Source organism: Lycium barbarum, chromosome 7 (genome assembly GCF_019175385.1).
Source record: "Lycium barbarum isolate Lr01 chromosome 7, ASM1917538v2, whole genome shotgun sequence".
NCBI lineage: Eukaryota > Viridiplantae > Streptophyta > Magnoliopsida > Solanales > Solanaceae > Lycium > Lycium barbarum.
In genome coordinates, this window is record NC_083343.1 from 110,635,250 (window position 1) to 110,662,008 (window position 26,759).

The 26,759-nt window shown below is 34.5% G+C and overlaps 3 protein-coding genes across 7 annotated transcripts; all 3 read left to right on the top strand.

The window, feature by feature from the left end:
• Nucleotides 1-458: 458 nt before the first annotated feature.
• Nucleotides 459-4,622, top strand: LOC132603789 (protein LEAD-SENSITIVE 1-like). Of its 2 annotated transcripts, XM_060317024.1 has the most exons (3): nucleotides 548-670; nucleotides 2,979-3,092; nucleotides 3,464-4,622. In XM_060317024.1, exons 2-3 carry the CDS (start codon nucleotides 3,020-3,022, stop codon nucleotides 4,207-4,209), a joined length of 819 nt encoding a protein of 272 aa, XP_060173007.1. In that variant the 5' UTR covers nucleotides 548-670; nucleotides 2,979-3,019; the 3' UTR covers nucleotides 4,210-4,622. The 2 variants fall into 2 exon arrangements, with proteins under 2 accessions (XP_060173006.1, XP_060173007.1); XM_060317023.1 differs by lacking the exon at nucleotides 2,979-3,092 and having other exon boundaries at nucleotides 459-670.
• A 1,092-nt stretch (nucleotides 4,623-5,714) lies between these two features.
• LOC132603790 (uncharacterized protein C119.09c-like) lies at nucleotides 5,715-12,773 on the top strand. Its single transcript, XM_060317025.1, has 3 exons — nucleotides 5,715-6,116; nucleotides 7,320-7,468; nucleotides 12,431-12,773. Exons 1-3 carry the CDS (start codon nucleotides 5,931-5,933, stop codon nucleotides 12,567-12,569), a joined length of 474 nt encoding a protein of 157 aa, XP_060173008.1. The 5' UTR covers nucleotides 5,715-5,930; the 3' UTR covers nucleotides 12,570-12,773.
• A 2,246-nt stretch (nucleotides 12,774-15,019) lies between these two features.
• Nucleotides 15,020-24,384, top strand: LOC132603791 (bidirectional sugar transporter SWEET5-like). 4 transcript variants are annotated; one of them, XR_009568536.1, is made up of 6 exons: nucleotides 15,020-15,113; nucleotides 15,202-15,238; nucleotides 15,819-16,197; nucleotides 16,674-16,793; nucleotides 18,074-18,325; nucleotides 18,493-21,244. XR_009568536.1 is itself a non-coding variant. In XM_060317026.1 (5 exons), the coding sequence occupies exons 1-5, from the start codon at nucleotides 15,068-15,070 to the stop codon at nucleotides 23,253-23,255; spliced, it is 732 nt and encodes a 243-aa protein (XP_060173009.1). In that variant the 5' UTR covers nucleotides 15,020-15,067; the 3' UTR covers nucleotides 23,256-24,384. The 4 variants fall into 4 exon arrangements, 3 of the variants coding, with proteins under 3 accessions (XP_060173009.1, XP_060173011.1, XP_060173010.1); XM_060317026.1 differs by lacking the exons at nucleotides 18,074-18,325; nucleotides 18,493-21,244 and adding an exon at nucleotides 23,106-24,384; XM_060317028.1 differs by having other exon boundaries at nucleotides 18,074-21,244.
• The last annotated feature ends 2,375 nt before the right edge of the window (nucleotides 24,385-26,759 follow it).

A 26,759-nucleotide genomic window follows, 5' to 3' on the forward strand; every position in this document is an offset into this window, starting at 1 on the left:
AGTCGGGCTTCAATTCAGACACTAAATATCGGACATTTTTTTGCGCAGATTGCCCTTCAAAGGCACTGGTCTTTAATAATTTGCCCCTCAAATTGGTGGTCTTTAATTTTTATCCTTCGCCTAAAAACTCATGGGTTCCGGGTTCGAACTTCCTCTCAGTCAAAAATTAAAAAAGAAATCGCAAGATAAAGTTTTGGATTCGCAAGACAGAGTTTTGCAAGAAAATTCTACCTTGCGAGTCCATATTTTGCCTTGCTATTTTTTTAAAATTTTTGGACTGAGCAAAAGTTCAATCAGGAATTCATAAATTTTTAGGCGAAAGACAAAAATGAAAATCTTGAGCGACAAAAATTAAAGGCCACCCCAAAAAAGGACAATCGTGCAAATTAGTGGAAGATTAAAAACAAAAAGGGAAAATAAAGGTAACGGGCGGCTCAGCGGTCCCAACCCCCCCCCCCCCCCCCACCCTTTGCCAATGGCAGCCACCCTCGTATGGTTTTGTTGTGATTACAACTAATTGGAATAGTCCGATAATCATCTCCATTTCAATTGGACTCTGATTATATATTGAAAGAGATGGGTGTACTCACTCACAGAGTAGAAAGGTGTGAGTTAGCAGCAGGTGACCATATCTACACCTGGAGAACTATCTTCGCTTACTCTCATCACGGTAACCCTTTTTCCACCATTTCACTAAATATCCCAAATCTAACATTACAACTTTTTTTTTTGTTTTGCTTCAATTAGTGATACTGGAAATGACCAAAAGCACCAAATTGTTGCTAATTTAGATATCCCTGGTGTTTAAAGTAAAACACATATTAACAATCCTGTTCAGTAGCATTTGGGCTTTTGATTAGAGAAATGATTGCTGGAAATACAACCAGCCTTCTTTGTCAATTGTAGATGTATTTGGCTGATGCACACTTTTTTTTTTTTTTTTTTGGGTAGGTATTATTGCTCTTCCTGGCTCCTTTTGGGTGTCTCTTAGGGTTGTTTGGAAGGGTGTATAAGAATAGTACTGAATAGGGTGTTAGGATTTGCCCTGAATTTTCTACTTTATTTGGAATCTACGTAATTGTGGTTTACCTCAAAAAGGTTTTCTTGGTGGACAAGGTTTTCTTGATAGAAAAGAACTCTTCTATGTCTATCCTTTTCTTGAAGGAGAAGTTTTAGACTTCTATAAATAGGAGATCTTTCTTCTCATACAACAAAAAAATAACATCCACAATGTAGTCGTTTAGAGAGTTTTGTTTAGGGGATAGTTTTTTTCTTAATAAGTTTTATGCTTTTATATTAGTTTCTCATATATGTAGATCAATTGATCAAACCATATTAGAATAATTTATCTCTTTTAGTATGTTTTTCTTTGTCGTCTGATTTATCGTGTTTAAGGTTTGCAAATTATTAGCTTCCGCATGACCCCCTGATTATTTCGATCCCAACATAGGGTGTATTAGTAATGCTGGGATTAGTTATGCTAACATATATTTTATTGACTGTTTGCTTTGTTGTAGTAAATAACGTGCATTGCAGAATTCCTAGATAGTGTAGAATAGAGTGTATTAGAATAAGAATAGTAATGGTATTATTAATGTCATGTATAAAAATAGTATTGAGTGCGGTATAACTAATACAAGTATTAGCTATACATAGGTTGAAAACACTACCAAACAAGGGATTAAAAAATACCAAAGCTAATTCCAGTATTATCTTCTCTAATACCTCCTACCAAACGACCCCTTATAGGTGAAGCAATTTCAGCTTGTCCATTAATGATTGATTTCTCCTATAATGAAATGTTTCTGTCCTGAACCAGGATTTCTCCTTCTTGTGTCCTTGGAATCGCAAATTAGTAAAGGGTAGCTTAAAAAGAGAACAACTGCTGTTGGCATTTTTCTTTTGCGTAATATTAAGAAAGAAAGAAAAAAGAAAGTACTGAGATTTACGGGCATTCACTAATCTTCAGGTCCATAACATTTTTGGGGACGGATGTGCATAAAAATTGAGAACTCACTTGTATTCCAAGATGAACATTTCTTCATTTTCGTAATCTTTTTATTGGATTTGCGAAAATGAATGTACATCAATCTGTGATATTTCCTCTTGCTTTTATTTCAAACCAACATTACAATGCTTACATAAAATCCCCAGCGGCGGAGCCAATGCTTCATACAAGTAGATTAGAAAAAATACTAGTGTCACATCTAGGATTTGAACTTGTGACTTAAGGCAATTTTTGAACCTCTTTACCACTACACTATAAGTTTTTCTCAAGTCAAGGGTAAACAGTTCATATATAACCAAACAAGAATTGTTTTTACCCTATTAGTGCAGTACAATTTTTCGGTAAGGGATTCAATTGAACCCCCTTGGCTCCCTTTAGCTTCGCCACGGCCTCCAATATGTTACTTGATACCGAAACAATCTTAATGTGGTAGGTTATATACCTAAACTCATTCATTCCCAGCTCAACACCTATGAAACTCGTCAAAAATGAAATCCTACTGCTTCTAGACAAACATTTGGATCTCCTACATTGCTGAAAATAAGGCTGATGAACTTGCATTAGAGAATATTTGGTGTTCTATGATCTCAGTGGGCCTTAGATTTTGCATTTGAATTATGTTAACATGCCAAGCGGATTTAACTTCGTTTCAGTCGTAGTGGATTAAGCGTAAGAAAAAGAAACAATCAATCACATGGTTCTCGAGAAGCATGCCCGTATCAGGAGCTGCTTTTGGAAATGCTATATCTAAGATGATAGTTTAGTAGTAGGAGCATACCTCTATGTACTTTGGACAATTTGGACAGAAAGAATAGTAGATTACTGAGGGGGAAAAGGAACATATGCCCATTTTGAAGTTTAGATATCTCCTACACCAAGAAGTACAAAATTTCAAAGATATCTAATTTTTTTTTTTTTTTCCTTTTCAAAAAGTTTAGGTATCCTTGAAATTTTGTATTTTTTGGTGTAGGAGAAACTTTGTAAATAACAAAGAACAACATCCTGAAGCTCATGGACTCTCTTTCAATTACAAAAGGAGCCAGCCAGATACTCTTAAGTCTTGACATATTCAATTACCTCTTTGGTACGTTTGTATCAACGATTAAATTATCTACAGATGAAAAAGATAAATTCAGTAGTAGGAACTGTCTGATCCGTGTCATGTTAATACTCTCGATCCAAGTGTGACCATGCATGTCTCTTGAATCTTGCATAACTGATCATTATGAGGAAACCACTCTAACTTCATCTCTGATGTTGATATATTACCATGATAACACTTTTGAGTAATTAGTGAATGAGGCACAGTAGACTTTATCTCCTATTATTTCTTTTCTTGTCAGACTCAGTCATTTATACTCTAATATATGTTGCAACCGAATATGAGCTATTGAACCATATTTAGTGATATATTCTGGTATCTGACTGGTAGCTGGTTCTGAAATTCATGAACAGGAATCTATGTTGGTGGGAGCAAAGTTGTTCATTTTACGCGTGAGCAAAGTATTGTTTCAGGAGACCCAATTCTCTTCTCTGTTCAATTAAATTGCTCGTCACCTTCAAGTACAAATGTGTCTTCAACCTGTACAAATATTCCTGACTGTGGATTTCACCAAAAGGAAAGTGGGGTGGTTCTCTCTTGCTTGGATTGTTTCTTGGGTGATGGGCTAGTGTACCGCTTCGACTATGGAGCCAGCCCTTCAGTTTTTCTTACTAGACTCCGAGGCGGCACATGCACCATCGCACAATCTGATCCTCCTGAGGCAGTGATCCATCGAGCCATGTACTTGCTTCAAAATGGTTTCGGAAATTATGATGTCTTCAAGAATAACTGTGAAGATTTTGCCTTGTATTGTAAAACAGGTCTTCTTGTTCTTGACCAAGGAGCTCTTGGAAGGAGCGGTCAAGCTGCCTCTGTTATAGGTGCTCCTTTGGCAGCTATTGCTTCTTCGCCTCTTAAATTATTCATGTCAAGTCCGGCTGGTTTAGTCGTAGCAACTACTGGAATGTATTGTTTGACCAGGTATGCAACTGACATTGGTGTGAGGAGTGATGTTACTAAGGTGAAAGTGGAGGAACTGACATCGTTCCATAATTGTAAAAGCTCGAAGAAACGCATCAATGAGAACAGTTGTGATACAAGAGAGGTTACTCTCCATCAAACGGATACACCAGCTAAAAAGCGACGAAGATGTGATTGAAATAAAATTAGCCGCGAGCCAGACTCCTCATATTCCATTTTTGAAGTCAGGTACCAACATTCTGACATGACCTGGAGCCCCGATAGTTCTTCCGGTGAGGAATTCGAAGGGCTTGGTTTTTTACTTTTTCTTCATTTTTTTTCTACCCAGCAAGTTGAAAACCTTAATTGCAGAAGAACATGAAGATGATGGTTTGAGGACCGAAGAAGTTTGGGATTAGTTTTTGTAAATAAATAGCTGGACTAGTCTTTTATTCTTTTTCTTTCCTTTATATTTATTTCTGCAGCAAAATGATATGCCCTGTTTAGTTGGTGACATCTCATGTAATTTTCTATCTGACCATTCTTGCTGCAAATCTGTAGGTTGCTTGAGTAATGATTGATAAATTAAGTTGTTTTCTTTAATAAATTAAAGAGTATATAGTCAACAATTTTGGTTCATGTTGATTGAATTTGCTAAGTTATGAAATATCTATGTTGCTATTCATTTCCGGTTGTTTAGAGTGAAAGCAGCCAATATTGAGCATACATTTTCGCAGAAGGAATATTTTCTAAAGCTCAGGAGTCAGTATTTTTTTAAGGAGTATGTAAATGGTTAAGTAAACACTCTTTTTGATCCGGAGGGGTGAAGAGAATATATCTAACTCACACCCCCAAAGGGAGGAGGATTGCCCTTTGTGAAGAGCCTACGGTTTCAATAGAGAATATCAATTCTTGTAATGAGTCGAGTTCAGTGAGAATTGAGCCTAATTAAGCCTAGTCTAGTATTGAGTCGAGCCGAGCCTTGTGTGAAAACCTAATCATGTTTTTTTTTTTTTTTGGTTTTGTTTCGTTTATGCATATTTGGAACCATTCTTTTCTTTATGATATTCTAAATTGATAAGTAATTAATTAGAAGAGAATTAAATTGAATTGTGTCCCCATGCTAGTAATTTTTTTTAAACTTTGTTTTTTGTGTAAAACAAACAGACTCAAGATGAGCTTGTGATTGAGAAAACTATAAAAAAGGAGTTACTTATTAGATACGAGTATTTGAATTTAGTGAAAATGATAGTAACCTTTTCCTAATTAAAGATATTTAAAAATTAAATTAAGCAATGGCAATATGCTTTTGAGTGTTGACAACAAACACTAAGCTTTCAGTTTTTGTATCTTAATTTGAATTTGAGCATTTAAGAAAGTAATGAAATTTTTGAATCTTGTTTTTTTTAACATGTCATGTAGGTTGTTGTAACTAGAATTTACTAAATATAGAAAATGACATTTTTGTTAAACCACCCTAAAAAAGGAAATTTGCCATATAAATTGAAACAGAAGGGTAGAGAATAATACATTGCCTGCAGGGTTAAGGTAAGACTATTACAAAAATTATTCAATTAATTGGAGTTATCTTATTATTATTGGCTGAGTTTTTTTTTTTTTTTTTTTTAAAGAGAGAAGAAGTTAATTAATGACTAAAAATATGGATTAACAATCATTTATCAAATAGAAACAGAGATGAATGCCCTCATGCGGTCCCACCACCCCTACCAATAGCAGCCATCGGACTTAGTGCGACATTAATCGCCAAAATATCCATCTGACTCTATCAAGCACACAAATATTGAAAAAAGAGTTTCATTATTCTTCAATTGGTATCGTATTGTACCTTTTCTTATTTATAATATAATATTGAATTGCTAACCTTTTAGGTAGAGAAAAGTATTTGTTGGATTCAACTGGATGGCGAATTATTATGTGAGGGCTGCTCCTACGACAGATCTGAATCGGAATACTGAATGGTTCACGTATCCTGGAGTTTGGACTATTTACATATTCATTCTCTTTTTCTCATGGCTCGTTGTGCTATCTGTGTTTGGTTGCTCATCTGGCATGGCTTGGACCATCGTTAATCTCTCTCATTTCCTTGTAAGAATCATTTTTCCTATGCTTTTATCATTCCAATTCGAATTCTCTAATTGATTGATCTGATTTAGGACTATGTGTCATGATTACTTGATTGTCTTATAATCTGAGATTTTGGGAGGGACTGCATCTTAGATGGGCTGTCTGTTGGCTGTATGATAAACCTAGCTATGCCTACTTAAAGGGGATAATTACATCTTTGGAAGAATAATAGCCAGCAAATGTATAGGTTTGGTATGTCAAGTACAAATAGACATACAATATACATATTGTATACACAAAATATACATAATCAGCGTATAGGTTTTGTGTAATTGGGCTTACAGGCTGTAATTAATTTCGACCGACAGACCAAAAATGAAAAAAGCCCTACTTAAAGGCAAGGAATTTGTTTTCAGCTTTCAGTTTGATTGAAATTATAGCTCATTTTTGGTACATGCCTATGGTCCTTGTGATTTCTCAAAAATTCACCAGTCTGTGGGGTAAGGAGTATATAGTGAGTTAGCACCTTTATTCTTGGGAATCTATTTCAGAAGAGAATTTTTTGGCGAACTTAAAACCTTTGGTGTATGAAATTTATCATCATCCATTATGGTGTTAGTACCTTTTCCTTTATAGTGGCTAAAGCTTTTCTTAATTCCATAGCAAGGGATTTCACTTCTGTACTCTGTTATATTCTTCTGGAAAATTTTAAGATACTTTTAGGGGTTGTTTGGTTGTTGGTTAGAGTTATGCAAGGATTTGTTATGCATGGGCTAGTTATGTAGGGTTTAGTTATTCATGTATTCGTTATTTCATCTTTTACCCTGCATAAAATAATACAGAGATTCCCCCATAACTTATACATGTATTAGTTATAATAATACGGGATTGTAAACTGGTAACCAAACACCGTATCTGATGTGCTGAATTTTAGATATAGCAACTAAAATGCTACCAAAATATGGTATTTTGTTATACTGGTTATAATACATGAATAACTTACTTCTTAACCAGCAACCAAACAATCCCCTAATACCTAAAAAATTTAGTAGGCGCTAATTTGTTTGTCCTTCTCGGTGCTAAATGTTGTTATTTCTCTGAAATATGAATTGTAGGAAAAATCCTGAAATTACCAGATGATATAGCAGAGTGGGAAAGTTATTGTGCATCTAGCCGGATTTTCTGTGTCATTTGTGCATAACTTTGTTGTCTGTTTTCCTTCAGGTCACGTATCACTGTTTTCACTGGAAGAAAGGAACACCATTTGCTGAAGACCAGGGTATCTACAACAGATTGACATGGTGGGAGCAAATGGATAATGGCAATCAGCTTACTCCCAATAGGAAGTTTCTGACATGTGTTCCTGTGGTGCTGTAAGTATTCATTTTATTGTGTAAATCATTGGTTGGGCTTTTCAGCTATGATGTCATTAATAGCTTTGTGCTTGCAATGATAGTTGAGTTGTATTCGAATCACTGAAGCTAACATAAAAACTTCTTCATAAGCTGCACCCGGACTATCAATCGCTGAGCTATATCCTTATTTCTCTAATTACCCCAAAAAACAAAAGGAGGAGATAGAATGCCCCCTGACTACCAATTCCTAAGCTGAGTAAGCTGTATTACTTAATGCTCGGCATTCTTAACCAACATGGTGTCAGTCAAATTGTAGTACATATCGTTTTTAGGACTCGTTTGTATTTGTTGTATAAGAAAAAATAATATCAATATAGAACCATGCATTATTAATACAATGTTTGATTTTCTATGTAAGAGTTAGCAATGATAGTAAAGACAGAGTTAGCAATGATAGTAAAGACTCTGCATTACTAATATTATAACATTTGATTTTTCAGTATAAATTTTTGTATAACTGATATAACAAATTATATGGGAATCTATATATTCTTTATGCGAGATAGAGCGTGATATGCTAATATGTCTATTAGCAATAAAATGATAAAGCTAATCTTGGTTTAGGTATAGTAATTCTTACATAAGAATCTGTCTATTACCATTTATGGTATAACAATCAGTGCATTATTGTTCCGCTTAACATTCCCAAATTATAATCTCTATATAAGTAATCAATGAACTAAGCTTGCATTAGGATAGATTGTCTACATCACACACCCTAGGGTTGCTTCGCTTCCCCGCACGCTGCTAACGCAAGATGCTTTGTGCCCCAGGCTGCCCTTTAATGAACTAAGCATAGGTGAATCTGGATTTCTAGAACATGGGTGCACTACTAAAGAAAGGAGAAAAAAATGCATTAAGTGGGAATTGATCCTTGTTCGTCTTGGTAAATGACTAAGCTTTTAACCAAGTGCACCTTAAGCCTTTTTATAGAATGGGTGCCATCAGGTAATGTTAGGTCAATTCTAGAAATATGTATACCAAATATCTAGTTTTGCGGAAAGACCATGGGTTCACGTGCCCCAAAATTTGTGCATAAAGTTGCCCGTGGAACTAAGCAATCCCTTAATGCTGAGGAATAAATAATGGGATACATATTTACAATCCTAGTGAACTAAGCCTATATTACATAAAATGTGTATGGAGGTTGTAGCAGGATGCACTTATGAGTGTCAGCCAGAAGACTAGTTAACATAGCTTTTTAAACACAAAAGTGATAATCGTGGGCTTAAGTTAGTTTGGGGATTTGAGGCACACGTCACGAGTTTGAAACCTATTGTAAACACAAGTCTGGTCTGTAAGTGGAGAAAGACCGACCATAGTGGAGTCAGCTTTGTGTAGTTGTTTAAGCCTGGATCCCTTGTAAAGTTTTTGGTACCTTCATGGATTTTTTTTTTTTTTTTTAATTAAAGTACTTTACCTTATCCACAAAAAAACCATTATCAACCGAGTATCAAAGTAGGAAACAATGGTTTTCTCAGTCATAGGAAAAAGTTAGTCAGAGTCTTTGAGTTAAAGAAGTGAACTTATTAGCATTGGTTCAGCTATAGGAAAGACTGACACTCTTTCTTTTTTTCCTTTTTGATTTCATTCTCCTGTTCCGGATGAGTTTGAGGTCTCTGGTACCTTAATTTGATGTTGACCTATAAGTAAGTCAGATGTTGGAAAAGGAATCCCCAATAATATAAGCACAAAAGAGATATACATAAAGCTTCGTCTATTGTAACAAAGCGAGACTAATCAATTGTGAGAGAGGATTGAATGCTTTACTTGAAACAGCATAATTCCTAATGGTTAGTTTCTGTAGCAGTGTGTTCTACTGTAAAAGGCAGGAAGTGAAACATGAAACAGCATTTGATATTCATTGACATCTGCTTAAAAGGGGGAAAAAAAAAAGGAACCTAGAAAATCTGCAATAATGGACTGTAAGGGTAATCTCTCGACCATGATTGTGTTGGTTTCTATAATAACATTGTTCCTGCTAAACTTGAGATCATTTTAGACCTGTTAATCACAAGCAATTTTTTTTGATCTAGGACTGGATATTAAACAGAAAAAGGTATTAGTGAGGGTATCAACCAAAAGCTTGAGACTGAGGCGAAGTTGTTGTTGGTTAAACTATCAGTTCCAACTGGTTCTATTTGAATTGCAAGAATAATCTGATGTGGAACTAGTAGTCTTGTATTTCTTCTGCGTAACACTCAACACAAGTGTATGCAATATAATTGTGCTGAAAGGCAACCAAGGGTGTGGCCTAGTGGTCAATGAAGTGGGTTGAGCACCATGAGGTTTCAGGTTCAATTCTCAGTAGAGACAAAACCACTAGGTGATTTCTTCCCATCTGTTCTAGCCTTGGTGGACGAAGTTACCTGGTACCTGTTGCTGGTGGGAGGTGGCAGGTATCTCCTGAAATTAGTCGAGGTGCATGCAAGCTGGCCCGGACACCACGGTTATTAAAATATAATATATAATTGTGCTGAAAGCATTTGTACAATAGATTCCTAGTAGTTTCTCCAACAAAATATCACCTTAATCTGAGGTAATCTTCCAGATCTAATGCTATAAATAGTTTTTGGTAGAAGCCGCATTAGAAACCACAATATTAAATCAAGTAATCCGATAACCTATCAGTTTGAAGAATATTTTGAATTGGTTGTTATGAGATCTTTTTAACTTGAGCTTTTATGACTTCAATACATTATCTAGATATGTTACACTAGTGGCTTGTTTGACATGTATATGTTAGGAAGCATAGATGCTGGTTCCAATTAACTTTATTACATGGTAAAAGTCAAATGTAACATTTTAGGGAAGTGTTGGCACATATTATTGGACAAAACATGAGACAATGTTTATGTTCATTTAAAAGACACACCATTATATTTAAATGTTACCAGATGTGAAGAGCAACATGTTTCGGTTTCAGATCTACTGATACCTCCATAAGTGTGGATGAATGATGGTCTGGATACCTAATTACTGCTCATAATGTGTTTGCATGTTTCTAGATCAGGACCGGTTGATATTGCTTACCTATGGAAAGAAAAAGAGTTGCATTCATATTGCTTACTGATTCTGCGTGAAACCTTTTTTATACATCTTTACAATGAACTGAAGATTTCTTTGTTGGGATTATACTGGATATGTTGTTGTTGTTATTGTTGTTGTAGTTTACTGGTGAAAGCATTATGAGTGCATCTCTTTTATAAAGATAACCTTCACTTGGAAGGTTGTGTATTTGAATTCCACTCGGCAATCGACTATGATCAATAATGCGTAATTTCTTTGCTGATAGGAATGTCCAATCAAATGGTCGTGTGTGGTCAAGAATATAGAGGTGATGAAAACCTACGTTTGATTCTTTGAGGGTGGAAGAATTACCTTAACTGTGCACTTGAACCAGAAAAATTGTAGTTGTTAGGTCACAAGTCCCAACCTTTTCCATTTGAGTAGGGTTGCCAGGATCGAGTAGTTGAAATTATGGTTCTCCCAAGAGGCCAATTTAATTTTTGATAACTCCAAAATCCTCAAGGGACAATGGCAAACTGTTCGAAACTTGGTAGATAATGGCCTGCTCCTTCTACCCTTCTCCACTTAGATGCTAGGCCCTTGTTTGTGGCAGGGTTCGAACCCGTGATGTGGCCCTAACCCACACATCACCCGTTGCACTCTTACCACATGTTCAAAGCCTAGGGGCCTACATGAGACCTCAATTTCTAATGGAAGGAAAAAGAAATACTTGAAAAGATGTGAAGTTCCGTGCATCCGCAAGTAAAAGGATTGGTCTCTACTCTTTGAACGCATTACTAATAAATTTCCACCAAAAATGACCAGCTTTTGTAATATCTGTTGGAGAATGGAATAGTAAGAGACGTACTATACCATTTTCTTGCTTTGTGTATGTTTGCTAGTTAGTTACTGCCTAAGTGGATACGTGGTGTTTGGGAGATAGAGGATTTTCACAAATTGATTTAAAACATACTCCCTCGGTTTCAATTTATGTGAACCTTTTCCGGAGCACGAGGGTCAAACTTTATAACTTTAACTGAAAATTTTGACATAGATTTTTCAAGTTTGTAAAAGTAAAAATCTATATATTTAGAAACTATTCCATCCGTCCCAATTTAAGTGTTGTATTTTGACTGGTCACAAAGTTTAAGAAATAAAAAGATACTTTTGAATCTTGTGGTCCTAAATTAAAGATGTGTCTAATGTACTAAAATATCCTTTGAATCTTTTGGTTTTAAACTTTCCATTGGGATATTTGAATTGTCAACTTATTAAATATAGAAAGAGAAACTCTTTTTGGGACATACCAAAAAGGAAAGTAAGACGCTTAAATTGAGACGGATGGAGTACTTATGATTCAAATAATTTAGAAAAATGTAAGGAAAACGTGGTTAGAGAATCACCTCGTAGACTCCCCAAATAATGATAGGTTCACATGAATTGAAACAGAGGGAGTAATCTTTTTTCTGGTTTCTTTAGAGTTAAGCTTATGAGATTATGATGGGGAAGGAAGGAGAGTTGGAACTGAAGTGCGAGTGGATTCTTTTGGGGTTTGGCGAGTTTTTCCTCCCCATTTGGACAGTATGCATATTAAAGAATCTGCATTTGCAAGTATATAAATGCTTGCCAAACTAGAAGATAAAGAGGGAGAGGGAATGATTAGTGTCCTCGTCTATTATATTCACAAGTAACAATAAGTGCAGCCTTTGTTCGAATGATGTTGATAGGACATGATTTATGTGCCATTTGTCTGGTCTCTGCGACAGATACACCATGGTCCCTCTTTTTCTCTTTCCCCGAGAAAAAGATTCTTCATTTTAATTGATTCGTGCTTGTTTGAGACGATTTCACCTTTTCCATGAGGTCTTTACAAATATGTTCTAAATTTCTAATACTTGCTTCTTTCAATAGGTACTTGATAGCTTCCCATACAAGTGACTATGAGCATCCAATGCTGTTCTTCAACACATTCGCGGTTTTCATACTGGTGGTTGCCAAATTTCCCAACATGCACAAGGTTCGAATTTTTGGGATCAATGCAGATCAATGAGCTACATTCAGTTCAACTTTACTCTCAGCTATAGTATTTGATTGTTTTAACAATTTTGAGTAAACTGGGAACTCTTGTACAAATGCAAGAACTGCAAAGGGTAAATTTATATATAGTAAAAAATCAAGAGCAAATATTGGGTATGCTTAGCTACACTCTTTTCTGTTAACCCGTTGAGAGCAATATGCTGCCACTTTGCCTCCATATTCTTTTGAACTATATCCTTTCTATGCTGCAATTTTCTGTTCCTACATTGTTTATTCTGATTTTTGGCAGGTAGTCGAGAATGAATAAATGATAAAAGTTTATAATTAATTTATTGAAAATGAGATTGGAAGTTCAAATTGGCCAATTGAGAGTTTTCCATGTTTTTTTATATCATGCATACAATTTCAAAGTACCACACACTAAGCTTTTAAAGAATGTGTTGATTTACACAACCAGCTAAGGTTTGTTGTCATGTATTTAGAAGCTGGCCTCGTTTTCTAAAGTAGACCAGTGTTTTGAATTTCGAAAGTGGCAATGGCCAGCTGGTTTGAAGTCTAAAATTCAGAGCAATATTTAGACCACGGGTCTAATTAGAGAGGAAAAAAAGTGAACAGCTTCTAAATACAAGGCCGTAAAAAGGTCAAATACATAAGCGATCTCTTAATCTTGTCATGAAATATCATTTAGATGATACTTTTAAAACGTGTCTAGTAGAACTGAAATTAATTCAGTTGTGTGAGGTTTCTTAATCTTGTCATGAAATATCATTTAGATGATACTTTTAAAACGTGTCTAGTAGAACTGAAATTAATTCAGTTGTGTGAGGTTTCTTTTATGAGATAAAAAAGTGAACCTAGAATTTTTTATACCAAACATGTAGGGTGTGGGTTCCTTTTTTGTCTCACAAAAATAATACTTGTAATTTAGGTCTGGTTATATCCTTTATTTACAATTTTATTTAGGGGAAAGAACGTTGTTGTCCCTGAAAACAAAATAATTACACGTTCATATCTCTCTGACTTTCATGTCCCTGAAACTATTTACCCCAAATGTCCCCAAAATTATAATACCAATACGGTTTATAAATATACTGAGATGGTATCATGTTTCTTTATTTAACAGACACTTTTCTAAAAAAAAACCTTTATGAGATACCATCATCTTATATACATATACTGTGATGGTATCGTGGAGGACAACTTCAATACTCCTTCAATAAGACTCTTCAATCCCCTGTAATATCATCGTGGTACATAAATATATTGAGACGATATCATGAAAAACTGCTTCAGTCCTTCTCTTAGTCCTCCGTGATACCATCATGATATATAAATACTTCGATGGTATCATAAGAAGGGTTTTGAGCGAGAGAATATTCAGGTAAATATTTTTAGCATGTTAGGTAAGAAGCGAAATTAGATCAGGATGGAGCATGAGGGATAAATATTTTACATTTTAGGAATATTTTGTGTTGTTTTCCCTTTTATTTATTTATATTAAGTCAATTCCAAATGCACAAAAGACACGAGAAGAGGCGTACGTAGCATAAATCCTCTACGGCCTTGAAATGGATAAAGTTGAGTTTGGCACCGAATTCAGTGTGAACGAAGTATTAAATATGCTTTTGTCTTATTAGTTTATTACCCAATAAAAATCCATGTAAAAATTAATTCCTTCTCTCATTTCAAAGTTTATGTACTGCTAGTGTTTAATTTGAAGTTGTTGAGTCCAGTTCCAAAGAGATACTTCTCTCTCAATTTAGGGTGTGTTTGATAGGAAGGAAAATATTCTTCAATTTTTTTTTTAATGATTGCTTGATTAAAATTTTTGAAAAATAATCTTTTAAAAAATAAATTTCTTAAAAATAAAAAAATGACTTCTCTAATAAAAGTAGAAAAAATGAACTCTATATGTGACATTTTACATTAATTATCTCCTCCACCTTTTGCAATTCTTTCAAACATCTTCTGAAAAAGGATTTTCTTGAGCATTCTCTTCACCTCACAAAGGTAGGACTAAGGTCAGCGTACATCACACCCGTCCCATATTACACTTGTGGGATTATATTGATAAGTTATTATGGTAGTTGTTGTTGTCTCCTCCGCACCTTGTAACACACTTCATTTTCACACCCACACTTATAACCCCTATTTTGCACCACACCACTCCTGTCCTCTACTCCTTTTCTCATAATGTTTTCTAGATATAGAAAATACTATTAAAATAATATTTTCTGTTTACTTACCAAACACCAGAAAATAAGTAAGAAATTAATAACTTTAAAAAAAGTTTCTTCTTGCCAAACACAACCTTTACATTTCTTCTTCGCCAACCAAATAGCATTACATGTCATGCAAGGGACAGAGACTTGTTGCATGCTAGCTAGCTGCTTTTAATTAAGTTTTTAAAAATATTTTGAAAAAAGCCAAAACCGACCTTTAATTTTCCCTTTATAAGTTTATCCATCTCTTTTTCCATTTCACATAAACTTCTTTTGCTAATTCTCAGCCATGGTTTTCAATAAAGAGATTGCTCGTTTTGCTGTTGGTGTTATTGGTTAGTTGATTATTTGGTATATTCTTCCTCCCTGATATTATAAAAGGTTTCGTAATAGCTAACGTGAGATTCATTTGTTAATTTTCAGGGAACATTATTTCACTCATCTTATTTCTGTCACCTTTGTAAGCCTAAACTTCATTCTCTCTCTTTCATTTTTTTATTTATTTTTTTATTTTTTTATTTTTATGCTTTATGATAAAGTATATATATCAGAAAAATAAGTTCTTAGCTACGTCTCATTCAAGTTGCGGAGCTAGAATTTTCACTAAAAAATTTAAAATATAAAAAAGTAAATATTCTGTACAAGCAAGAGAGTTCAACATTTATTTATTATATATGTATTACAATAATTTTGATCTTGTATATATAATATATTTTTTGATGAATAAAATACAGATGAACCCACTATTATATGCAATCTTCCTAATAGTTCCTAGCGAAAAAGTTACTATAACCTTGTTTTTTCAATATCGAAGTCACAACAAAAAGAAGGAGCTAAAATAGACAAATTAATTATTTCGTTTATCGCAATTTATTTAACACTAGTATTATTTATGGAGTCAACAGTTTGTTCTTTGATTATGATTTTCTCAATAGTTTTTCAAATATTTTGAACTCGTACTGTATTAACTATGACATAATAGTACTTTTCAAAGAGTCTTTAATATTTTTTTTTAAATGAGAATTTTAATTTTTGAACAGGCCAACATTTGTTCGAATATGGAAGAAGAAATCAGTGGAGCAGTTTTCACCAGTTCCATACCTTGCCACATTTGTAAACTGTGGTCTTTGGGTACTCTATGGAATACCACTTGTACATCCACGCAGCATCCTAGTTGTGACCATAAATGGGACAGGACTTGCTATTTTTGTTGTGTACTTGATGCTATTTTTGTTGTACTCTGAAAGGCCAAAAAGGATGAAAATATTCCTTATTATTGTTGGTGAGATAATTTTCTTGGCTTCACTTGCCATACTTGTTCTAACCCTTGTCCAAACGCACAAAAAAAGATCTACTATCGTGGGTAGCATTTGCATGGCGGGCAACATTTTCATGTATGCTTCTCCTCCGGCTATCATGGTAAATAAGTTCCTTTCTACTCTCTCCGTTTCAATTTATATGGAGTAGCTAATTGCTACAAATTAGAAAGACTCTTTCTAATTGCTACAAATTTCCAACAGACTCTTTCGCTGAAAATCTCATAAACATTTTTAATGAATATGATTCCGATGGATTTCATTGAAAAATTGTACTTAATTAGTAGCTGCTGGGGTGGTGTTTACTTGAGCACGAAATTTAAAAAATAAAACAAGATTTTCTGCACATACTAAAATTACCTTATATTAGGCGTGTAATGTCCGAAAACAGGTTGAGGCTATCCAATGATGCTAAGTTGGCACACCTAGCCTCAACTTGACATCAACCTATTTTCAATTACACGCCTATTACCGTAAGAAGTTTAAATTTAAAAGAATTTCACATAGAGAAAGATGCTATTTATTTTTTCGAAGCAAACTAAATTATTTGTGTGTATGAGATTATATTAATTATTGTAGAAATTGGTGATGACAAGCAAAAGCGTGGAGTTCATGCCCTTCTTGCTTTCCCTATTCTCTTTTCTGAATGGTGTTAGTTGGACTACTTATGCCCTCATTCGACTGGATGCCTTCATTCTTGTGAGTATAACTTAATTGCCTTTTTTTTCCTTAATATAATTTAATTGTCTTTTTTTGCCTTAATATAATTTAATTGTCAACTTAGCCTTTAATAAACAAATAGTTCCAAACAAATTGAAGCAACAGACCTTCTTTTTTTATAAAATTAAAAAGTTCCTTGGAATACGTTCTTATATTGGTGATTAGAAAGTCTGTTAAGAAGCTAATTAGTTAAGAATTATTAATTAGTTGAGGCGATTAGGTTGTTAGATAGTTAGTGGCATTGTGCATGCTGTGCACATGCTTCCTTGAGAACCTTTAAATAGAGATTTCTACACTTATACTATTCGATTGAACATTTTGAGTACTAATGAAAATATCTTCCTCCCTTTATGAAATTTCCTACGTTGGTCACCATTAGTGACTAGATTGAGGTTCCATATTCAAAAATTTATCATGGTATCAGAGCATCGATCACAAGGATCGAATCGCGATAAGAATATGAAAGTTTTTTCTCAAATTGGAAGCTTTCTTAGTACAACAATTGCAGTGAATGAGGTGACTGCATTAGACCACAATCCTCCACATCATCTTCAAGCATCAAATGCTTCAGGAGTAACTTAATACCAATGAAGCTCACAGTGCCAGAGAATCATGCCTTATGAACACAAGTAGTTTGATGAAGCTAGCTCTAAGGGGTAAAGGCAAGCTTGGACTTGTAGATGGCACGCGTGTCAAAAGCAAATACAAAGGAGAATTAGCAAAGTAGTGGGAGAAATGTAACGAAATAGTAGTTTCATGGATTGGATGACGGTTGCAAGTGAATTGTTGCCAAGGATTATGCATGTTTCAAATGTGAAGAAAATTTGGCTCGATTGTTAGGAGAGATTTGATAGATCTAATTCGAATTTATCATCTCTGGGCAGAAGTTGTAACCCTAAGACAAAGAACAGATTCAGTAACTACATACTATTCGAAGATGAAGGACCTGTGGGATGAGGTAGATATAATGGTGCCCTTATCAGGCTGTGCATGTGAAGAATCAGCTCCATATGTTGAATATTTGAAGTCTTAACATTTGTTGCAATTTTTTGAGGGACTCAATGAATCATATGGGAACATTATGAGAAACATTTTATCTGCTAAATCAGTGATGATTGTTAATGAAACTTATGCTATTGTAACACTAGAAGTGAGTCAAAGAACATTAGGTGTTGGAGGTGTGAATAGGGAACCTTTAACTATGTTGACAGGAAAAGCTCCAGCATACAAACCTAATTTTTTTTTCTTTTTTTGGAAAGGTATTTGTGGTTACAAAGGACATTCAATGGAGGATTATTACAGAATAATAGGTTATCCACCGAATTTCAAAAGTAAGGAGGGCTCAAGCCTTCTGCTAGTTATTCCACAACCACAAATGTTGAGTCCACTTCTGAAGAACAACACACATGAGGATATTACTTTACAGAAAGGCAATACAGAAAGTCAATACCAACAGTTGCTGAACAAGCTTGATAAGCCTACTATCACTGATTGCACCTCAATCACGGCAGGTATGGCTTCTCTTTTGTCCAATTCACATGACTGGAAAGTAGACTCAGGAGCCTCACACCATATCATATCTTGTAAAGAGCTTTAACAACAACTAAAAGCCTAGGATATTATCAAAGTAGGAAAGTGCAGTTACTTACTGGTGGTAGATGTCATATTGCAAACACAGAAAATGCCAGATATTCCCAGATCAGAGAATTCAGGATTTCTACAAGTTTCTGAATTCAAATTCAGCTTGCTCTCAGTGTCTAAGATAACCAGGGAGTTGAAGTTTTCAGGGACTCTTTACTAGCAAGATGATGGGAATTGGTAGAGGAAAGGATGGACTCTATATCACAAGAGAAGAAGTGAAGCCTGCAGTGAGAGCAACAGTTTAAAAATAGATGACAGTGGAGTACTTTGGCATTTGAGACTGCGACATCTTTTTATTGGAGCAATGAAATACATACCATCAATATGCCATCCAATTTATTCCAGTATCTTGAATAACAATGAGAATTGTCCTTTGGGAAATAACATAGATTAAAGTTTTTTACCAGTAAGGGTCATTTGGTGGCTGATTAAAGTTATGGAGGTATTAGTAATACATGAATTAGTTTTGAGGAAATTTATGTATTACTTTATGCAGGGTTTAGTTATTCATGCATTAGTGATACGCTCAAATTTACACTTTTAATAGCGTAAAGCGGACGATGCCAAATATAGTAACCCAGCGAGGTTGATGTCGAATCCCACAGAGAATATGGCGTGAAAAGTTTACTAAACAAGTATTATACTAATCTTGCGCTCCTGGTGTATTCCAGAAAAAGGGTTTTATAGTTGTTTTGGTTTGTGGACTAATTTAAAGTGACTAGAAATTTAAAGTTGTAAATATATGGGTAAAAAGAACCAAGGTTGTGTCTCCGTCAGATATGACTAGAAATTCTGTTTAGCTACTCATGGCAACAAGAAAACAATAAAAGATTGAAGATTGCATAATTGAATTTTGTATTGAACTTACGAATTAAACTTTAAAGTAGAGAATGTACTTGTCTGGAAAATCTTCAAAAGTAATAACAACTCAAAAGTAATTACTACCAGTCTAAAACTCCAGATGTCTACAAAATAAAACCTAAACAGGTATTTATACAAGTTAAACTCAGAATAATCAATCCCAGTCCTGTTCCAGCGCGGCTTGCACTTTGACGGGCCGTCGTTGCACTTCGACAATCATCGACATGTTCGACGAGCATGACGACGATCTGATAACATATTTTCAATTCACAGAAATCCCATCGTCGAGGCACTTCGACGGACCGTCTGTCATGTCGACGGTGTAAGTCGACGGTTTGATGACTTTTTCACTTTGCAGGAACTTGAATGACGGGGCAACTCGACGGACCGTCGAGCATGTTGATGGTCCTTCCTTAATGCATATCAGAACAAATCACTTTTTTTCCTCGTTTTTTGCTTACCGAGCATTCTAACTTCGAAATACCTGCACAACACACAAAACACATCAAACTAACACAAACTTGCTCGAAAACAAGTAAAACTTAGAGTTAAAAAGCATTAGATGTGCCATAATTTCACGGCACATCAATTAGCTATTCCACCTTTTGCCCGGCATAAAATAATACTTAAATTCCCTCATAGCTTATACATACATTAGTTATGTGGATTTCTAAATTGCAAATCAAACACCTTACTAATTTTATACATGAATAAATCACCTCATAACTAGCTACCAAACACAGTATTACTTATGTAAGATTTTAATTCATGAATAACTTGCTCCTAACCAGCTACCAAATGACCCCTAATAGTGTTATTAATAATGTCTTTGAGTTAGTATATATTGATGTGTGGGGACCCTGCAAATATCCCACTTATGACAAGAAACACTACTATGTTACAATTGTTGATGACTGTATCAGATATACTTGGCTTTGTTTAATTCAATCCAAATGTGACGTGCTTGTTGTCTATAAGGTTTTTCTTGCTTTAGTGTCCACACAGTTTGGTATGTCTGTGAAAGTGTTGAGATCTGATAACTAGACATATATGGAAGTAGTTGTGCATATACACCACAAAAAAAAAATAAAAAATAGCACAATAGAAAGCAAAAAAAAAAAGACACATCTTGGAGGTAGCCAATGCCTTAAGATTTCAGAGTTCTTTAACCATCAGGTTCTAGAGTGAGAGTGTTAGAACAACAATTGATTTCATCAACAAATTATCTTAACTGGTATTACGAAGGAAGACACCTTTTGGAATAATTCATAAGAAGGTACCTAAACTGGATCACCTGAGGGTAGTTAGTTCATTGTGCTTTGCTAGCACATTATCCAAGGGTGATAAATTTACAGCTAGAGTTAGAAGAACAGTTCTATTTGGCTACTTAGAAACACATAAAGAGTGCAAGTTATATAATCTTGATGAAAACGTGTCCTTTGTCAGTGGAGATGTGGTGTTTCAGGAACATATCTTTCCTTTCAAATAGCATAGCCAGGAAGATACATTAGAAATGTTTACACCGGTTTACACCTAATTCATTGGGATCATTCAACATTCCAACACTTACGTTGTCATTCCCTGGCATCATGTAACGGATGGCACTCCAGTGATGGTTTTTGCTGACACAAAGAACCACATTGAAGAGGAGGAGGCTAACACTGTCCCTCAGGATGATGTTGCCCTTTCACCTGAGATTGATGTTGTCTTTGCACCTGAGGATATAACATCTGATGCAGTTCGTGCAGAAATAGATGATTAGGATCTTGTGAGGTTAGAAAATGATTTAGTCGATGAGACTATAGTTGCTCAGGCTTCTTCAGAGGGGTCCCCCCACTAATTTTTAGTCCATCTAGGGTTGTTCAGCCACCAGTCTGACAAAAAGACTATATTACTTCTACTAAATCCTCACATACTTGTTTATAGCCTATCTCCGATCAAGTGACTTATTCTTATTTGTTAGCACATTATCAAGCTTACTTGGGAAGCTTGTCTATTGGAACTGAACCAAGTACAGTTAAAAAAGCATCGTAGAATCTAAAATACATGACTCCTCTGCAAGATGAAGTAGCTTCTTTGGAGGGAAACCACACCTGGGAATTGGCCACTTTATTAGTTGGGAAAAAAGCCAATGATTTCAAGTAGATATTTAAGATTAAATACAAGGTAAATATGAAGGTGGATAAATACAGGGCCAGATTAGTTACTAGAGGTTATAGTCAGAAGGAAGGGTTGCATTATCATGAAACCTTTTCACCTGTTGCAAAAGTGGTGACTGCTAGGACAATTATTGTGGTATCAACTTCAAAGGATTGGCCTCTGTATTAGATGGATGAAAATAATACTTTCAGGGTGATTTGTTGGAAGAAGTATACATGGCTTTGCCTTAGGGCTTTCACAAACAGAGGAGAAGACTTTGTGCAAACTTCTAAAGTCCTTATATGACCTGAAACAAACATCAAGACAGTGGAACATTAAGTCGTCAACTATGCTGACTGATGGTGGTTATTGTCAAAGTCCACATGATCACTCTCTTCATTAAACAAAGATAACTTAACATTGTTGTGGTTTTGATTTATGTCGATGATTTACTCATAACATGTAGTGATCAATATTAATTGATAATATCAAAAAGACTCTTCACAGTAAGTTCAAAGTTAAAGATCTTGGGATTCTCAGATACTTCCTGGGGATACAAGTAATGAGATCACACAGAGGAATTCTACTTATATAATCAAATAAAATACACCTTGGAGTTGATATCAGGTGTAGGGTTGAGTGGTGCCAAACCTGCTTCACAAGTCATTTGTCTAGTTTGCTACAAGATCTGAAGGTGTCAGTAGAGTAGCCTATCAAGTTGTATTGTGATAACAAAGCTTCTATACAAATAGCAGGCAATTCCATGTTTCATGGGCGTACAAAAAATATAGAGATTGATTGCCATTTTTTGAGAGAGAAGCTCCAAACTTGAATATCTGGCGACACAATCACAGGTTGCAGACTTTCTTACGAAAGGCCTAAGAGTGGCTCAACATCACCTTCTTTTGTTCAAACTGGGAGTTCTTGATGTGTTTTACCCACCAACTTGAGGGAAAGCCTTAAGTAGGTAATTAGGAAGTCTGTTAAGAAGTTAATTAGTAAATTCATTAATTAGTTGAGGCGACTAGGTTGTTAGACAGTTAGTGGCATTCTACATGTTGTGCACATGCTTCCTTGAGAGTCTTTAAATAGAGATTTCTATACCTGTACTGTTTGGTTGGATATTTTGAGCACTAATGAAAATATCTTCTTCCTTTCTGAAATTTTCTCTGTTATTGTTGCATGAGATCTAGGTCGCCATTAGTGACTAGATAGAGCTTCCAGCTACAGAAATTTATCACACATTCGATGTTTCATTAATTATCTACTATTTCAAAACAATAATGTTGTAAAAGAAAATTTAAAATTTATGTTCTCTTTGTCACAAAAAAATAATAATTTTACTACGGTGATCTAGTTGATCTAGCTCAGGGTCTTGGAATATTTTAGGTGTTGAATATGATTTAATTGAGATTTGAAAAAAGTAGTATCTGAAGTTAAAGTTGAAATGAGAAATTTGAAAATTGAAGTGTGTTAGGACATGAAAATAAGATTGAAGTTTTGTAAGTGAAATCTTGAAAACCTCTTAAAATATATATTTCAAGTTTGAAGTTGAAATAATGAGACAGTTTGATCAATAAATAAACAGTTATTCATATAATATACAAGTACTTTTTTTTTTTTGGCTAAAATCCTCCGTTCTTTGTTTAGGTACCAAATTCTATGGGAACTGCACTTGGACTAGCCCAATTACTACTTTACGCGATGTATTACAAGTCCACTAAGAGACAGAATGCAGAAAGACAGGCCCAAGGAGAGCTGGGCCTAGCTGAGAAGATGAGTAATGATGCAAACGTTTAATTTAGCGTTTTAGAAACTTAAGACTTTGTTTTGCGCGGAGTGCCCTTCTTTTGGGCTGGTCTTTATATTTTGCTCATCATTTATGCCTTCTTTAATTTTTGCCCTTGCCGCCTGTTTAATGAAAGTTTTTTGACGAAATTACCCTTACCCCATTAAAACTCTTTCTATTTCGTCATTTGCCCTTTTTTTTTCTTTTTTTTTTTGCTTCTTCGTTTCTGCTCTGTTTTGTGTCTGTCTTATCTGTTCTAAAATTTAGGTACGAATTTGGATCTTTTGCTTGTTTCAATATTTATTTTTATGTTAAATTGTTGTTTGTTGAATTGATATCTTTGTCTTCGTCGTTTTTTATATTTAATTGATCCTTTTTTATTTAAAATTATAGTGTTTTGTTACAGTGTCTGTATGATTTTTTGAACTTAAGTTTCGTTCCCCATGTATATATTTTAATTTTTTGAACGTCGTATTATGAATGTCGTAATATGTTTTAGTTGATTTTGATATGCGTTTTGGTTTTCTCTTTGTTGAATCTTTGAAGTTTTGCCTGTGAACAGCTGTTTTATGTTGTTGCTATTGTTTTTGTTTAATAATCTGGTTTTTGTGAAGAATGTGTTTGTCTGAGGCAACATATGCCGGGTCCGGCAAAGTTCTTGGTTTTTGAAACTAAAGTTATGCCGGTTCCGGCATAAAGTTATGCCTGTTCCGGCATAACTTCATGAATTAAGTTAATTTATGTGTGTCTTGGTTTTTTGGTGTTGTCTTGATAATAATTTTGGTTTTTATGCAATCTTATGTGTTTTTGGTGTTGTTTTGTTAATAATGTTTTATTTTGCTTATGAAAATGAAAGTTGCCTCTAACAACATACTTTGTGCTTTTGTAAAGTGAACTTCTGCCTCCTCCGGCATACTTTTCTAGTTCTTAACACTTGTATACTTGATGTTTTACTTATGAAAATGAAAGTTTGCCTCTAACAGCATACTTTGTTCTTTTGTAAAGTGAACTTCTGCCTCCTCCGGCAGACTTGTCTAATTCTTAACACTTGTGTACTTTTTTATTTTGCTTATGAAAATGAAAGTTGTCTCTAACAGCATACTTTGTTCTTTTGTAAAGTGAACTTCTGCCTCCTCCGGCATACTTGTCTAATTCTTAATACTTGTGTACTTTTTTATTTTGCTTATGAAAATGAAAGTTGCCTCTAACAGCATACTTTGTTCTTTTGTAAAGTAAACTTCTGCCTCCTCCGGCAGACTTGTTTAATTCTTAACACTTGTGTACTTTTTTATTTTGCTTATGAAAATGAAAGTTGCCTCTAACAGCATATTTTGTGCTTTTGTAAAGTGAACTTCTGCCTCCTTCGACATACTTTTCTAGTTCTTAACACTTGTATACTTGATGTTTTGCTTATGAAAATGAAAGTTTGCCTCTAACAACATACTTTGTTCTTTTGTAAAGTAAACTTCTGCCTCCTCTGACAGACTTATCTAATTCTTAATACTTGTGTACTTTTTTATTTTGCTTATGAAAATGAAAGTTGCCTCTAACAGCATACTTTGTTCTTCTGTAAAGTAAATTTTTGCCTCCTCCGGCATACTTTCTAGTTCTTAACACTTGTATACTTGATGTTTTGCTTATGAAAATGAAAGTTTAACTCTAACGGCATACTTTGTTCTTTTGCAAGGCGAACTTCTGCCTCCTCCGGCATACTTGTTCAGAACTTTGCCTGATTATTTTTTGTCAACTGAAGTTACTGTAATTTCAAGTCTAAGTCATTGAGCATTGTATACTAATCAAATGGAACGTATAAACTAATCAAAATCAGAACAAAGCAATAAATTTGATCAATTCTATGTTGTTGAGTAAAATTATGATTTGCAATGTTGAATCTCAACTGAATATCAGTTGTTTAGTTCATAGAAGATGATTTGTTATTATTTTCAAATATTAACAAATCTAAACTTAATAAAGCATCAAATTGAGTTGAATTACGTTCAATTGAAACGCTATATATTATGTATTTATCTTTTTCGACGTTGTAGCAGCAAAATCAATGGAGATTTCTCCGATGAAATGTTGGAACGATGGAACGATTGAAAGGTTTGTTGTTGGAACGATGGATAGGTTTAATTGGATGTTTGGGGTTCGTTACAGACTTTCAGATTTTTATATGTTATGGGTAGGGGTAGTAACATCTTTTTCTTATTATCTTTTAGCTCAGAAGGGCAAATAGTAAAGACCACGCATTACAGGGGCAAAAATTAAAGACCAGCGCATTTGAAGGGCATTCGCGCCAATTGCCCAACTTAAGAGTGAGTTTGGTAGGATGAAATTACTTTTCAAATAATAAGTCATTTTCTATTTTTAGTTGTCCCAAAATATTTTCCAGCAAAATCTATTCTTTAGAGCTTTCTTTTTTGTGTCCCTCCCGATATTTGATATTCAATTTAGAATTTTGACTATACAGAGTAGCGGAATTGCACATATAGTCAATCTTGGGATCCCTATTTAAGGTATAGTTGAATATAAATTTTTATAGGTTTAACCACTTTAGAATTAATTTTATATGTATACGACAGAAAGTCGCAAAATATCGAGTCTAAAGTTACAAATTTTATCTGAAGTTTGTCATATTGCCCGTGTAAGCAAACTTTAGACATTTTGTCTGAACTTCAAACAAGCCTAACAGAAGTTTCATTTGTCAAAGCGTAACTTCAAACATACGCGATTGAAGTTATAATTATACTGTCAGTATATATGAGAGACTAAGAGTAATATCTATATTTGTCTTGCCAATATTTCTAAGTTCAGTATCGGAAAACTGAACTCATACAGTCCCCAGAATATCTCATCATTGGATGCACACGGTCCTCATCATTATATTAACATTGGACTCACATGGCCCCAACTCTGTGTCAACATCAGACTCACAGAGTCTCTAATACTTTACATATAAGCTCCACAACAATATAACATCACATATAAGAATCAAATAAGGAAATCACATAGAGTAAACATTAGCAGCCAAATTATGAATTTCAATAGATAAAAAGACAAGGCATGCTTTTCTAGTATATAACTAGCTCAAGTACATCAACAAAGTATATATATATATATAATGTTCAACTCATCAAAACGCGGATATAGGAGATAAAGCTATAAACTACTCTCTCTCAGGCTCAATTTATGTGGCACTCTTTCCTTTTTAATTTTTCTCAAAAAATAAAATAAAAAATGTCACCTTTCCATAAATAAAAATAATTTAAGTTTAAAATTATCCTTTTATCCTTAGTGAAATAATTATAACCACACAAATATTTAAAGTTTGTTTTAGACCATAAATTTTAAAAGTCTTCCTTTGTTTCTTAAATTTTATTTCAAGTCAAATGATCCCGCATAAATTGAAACGGAGGGAGTAGCATTTCAAGTAATCCCCCTTTCACACTGATGTCTTATACTAGTTATGTGAGGCCCGGGCTTACTTAAGATATAAAAGTAGATATTTTAACTAA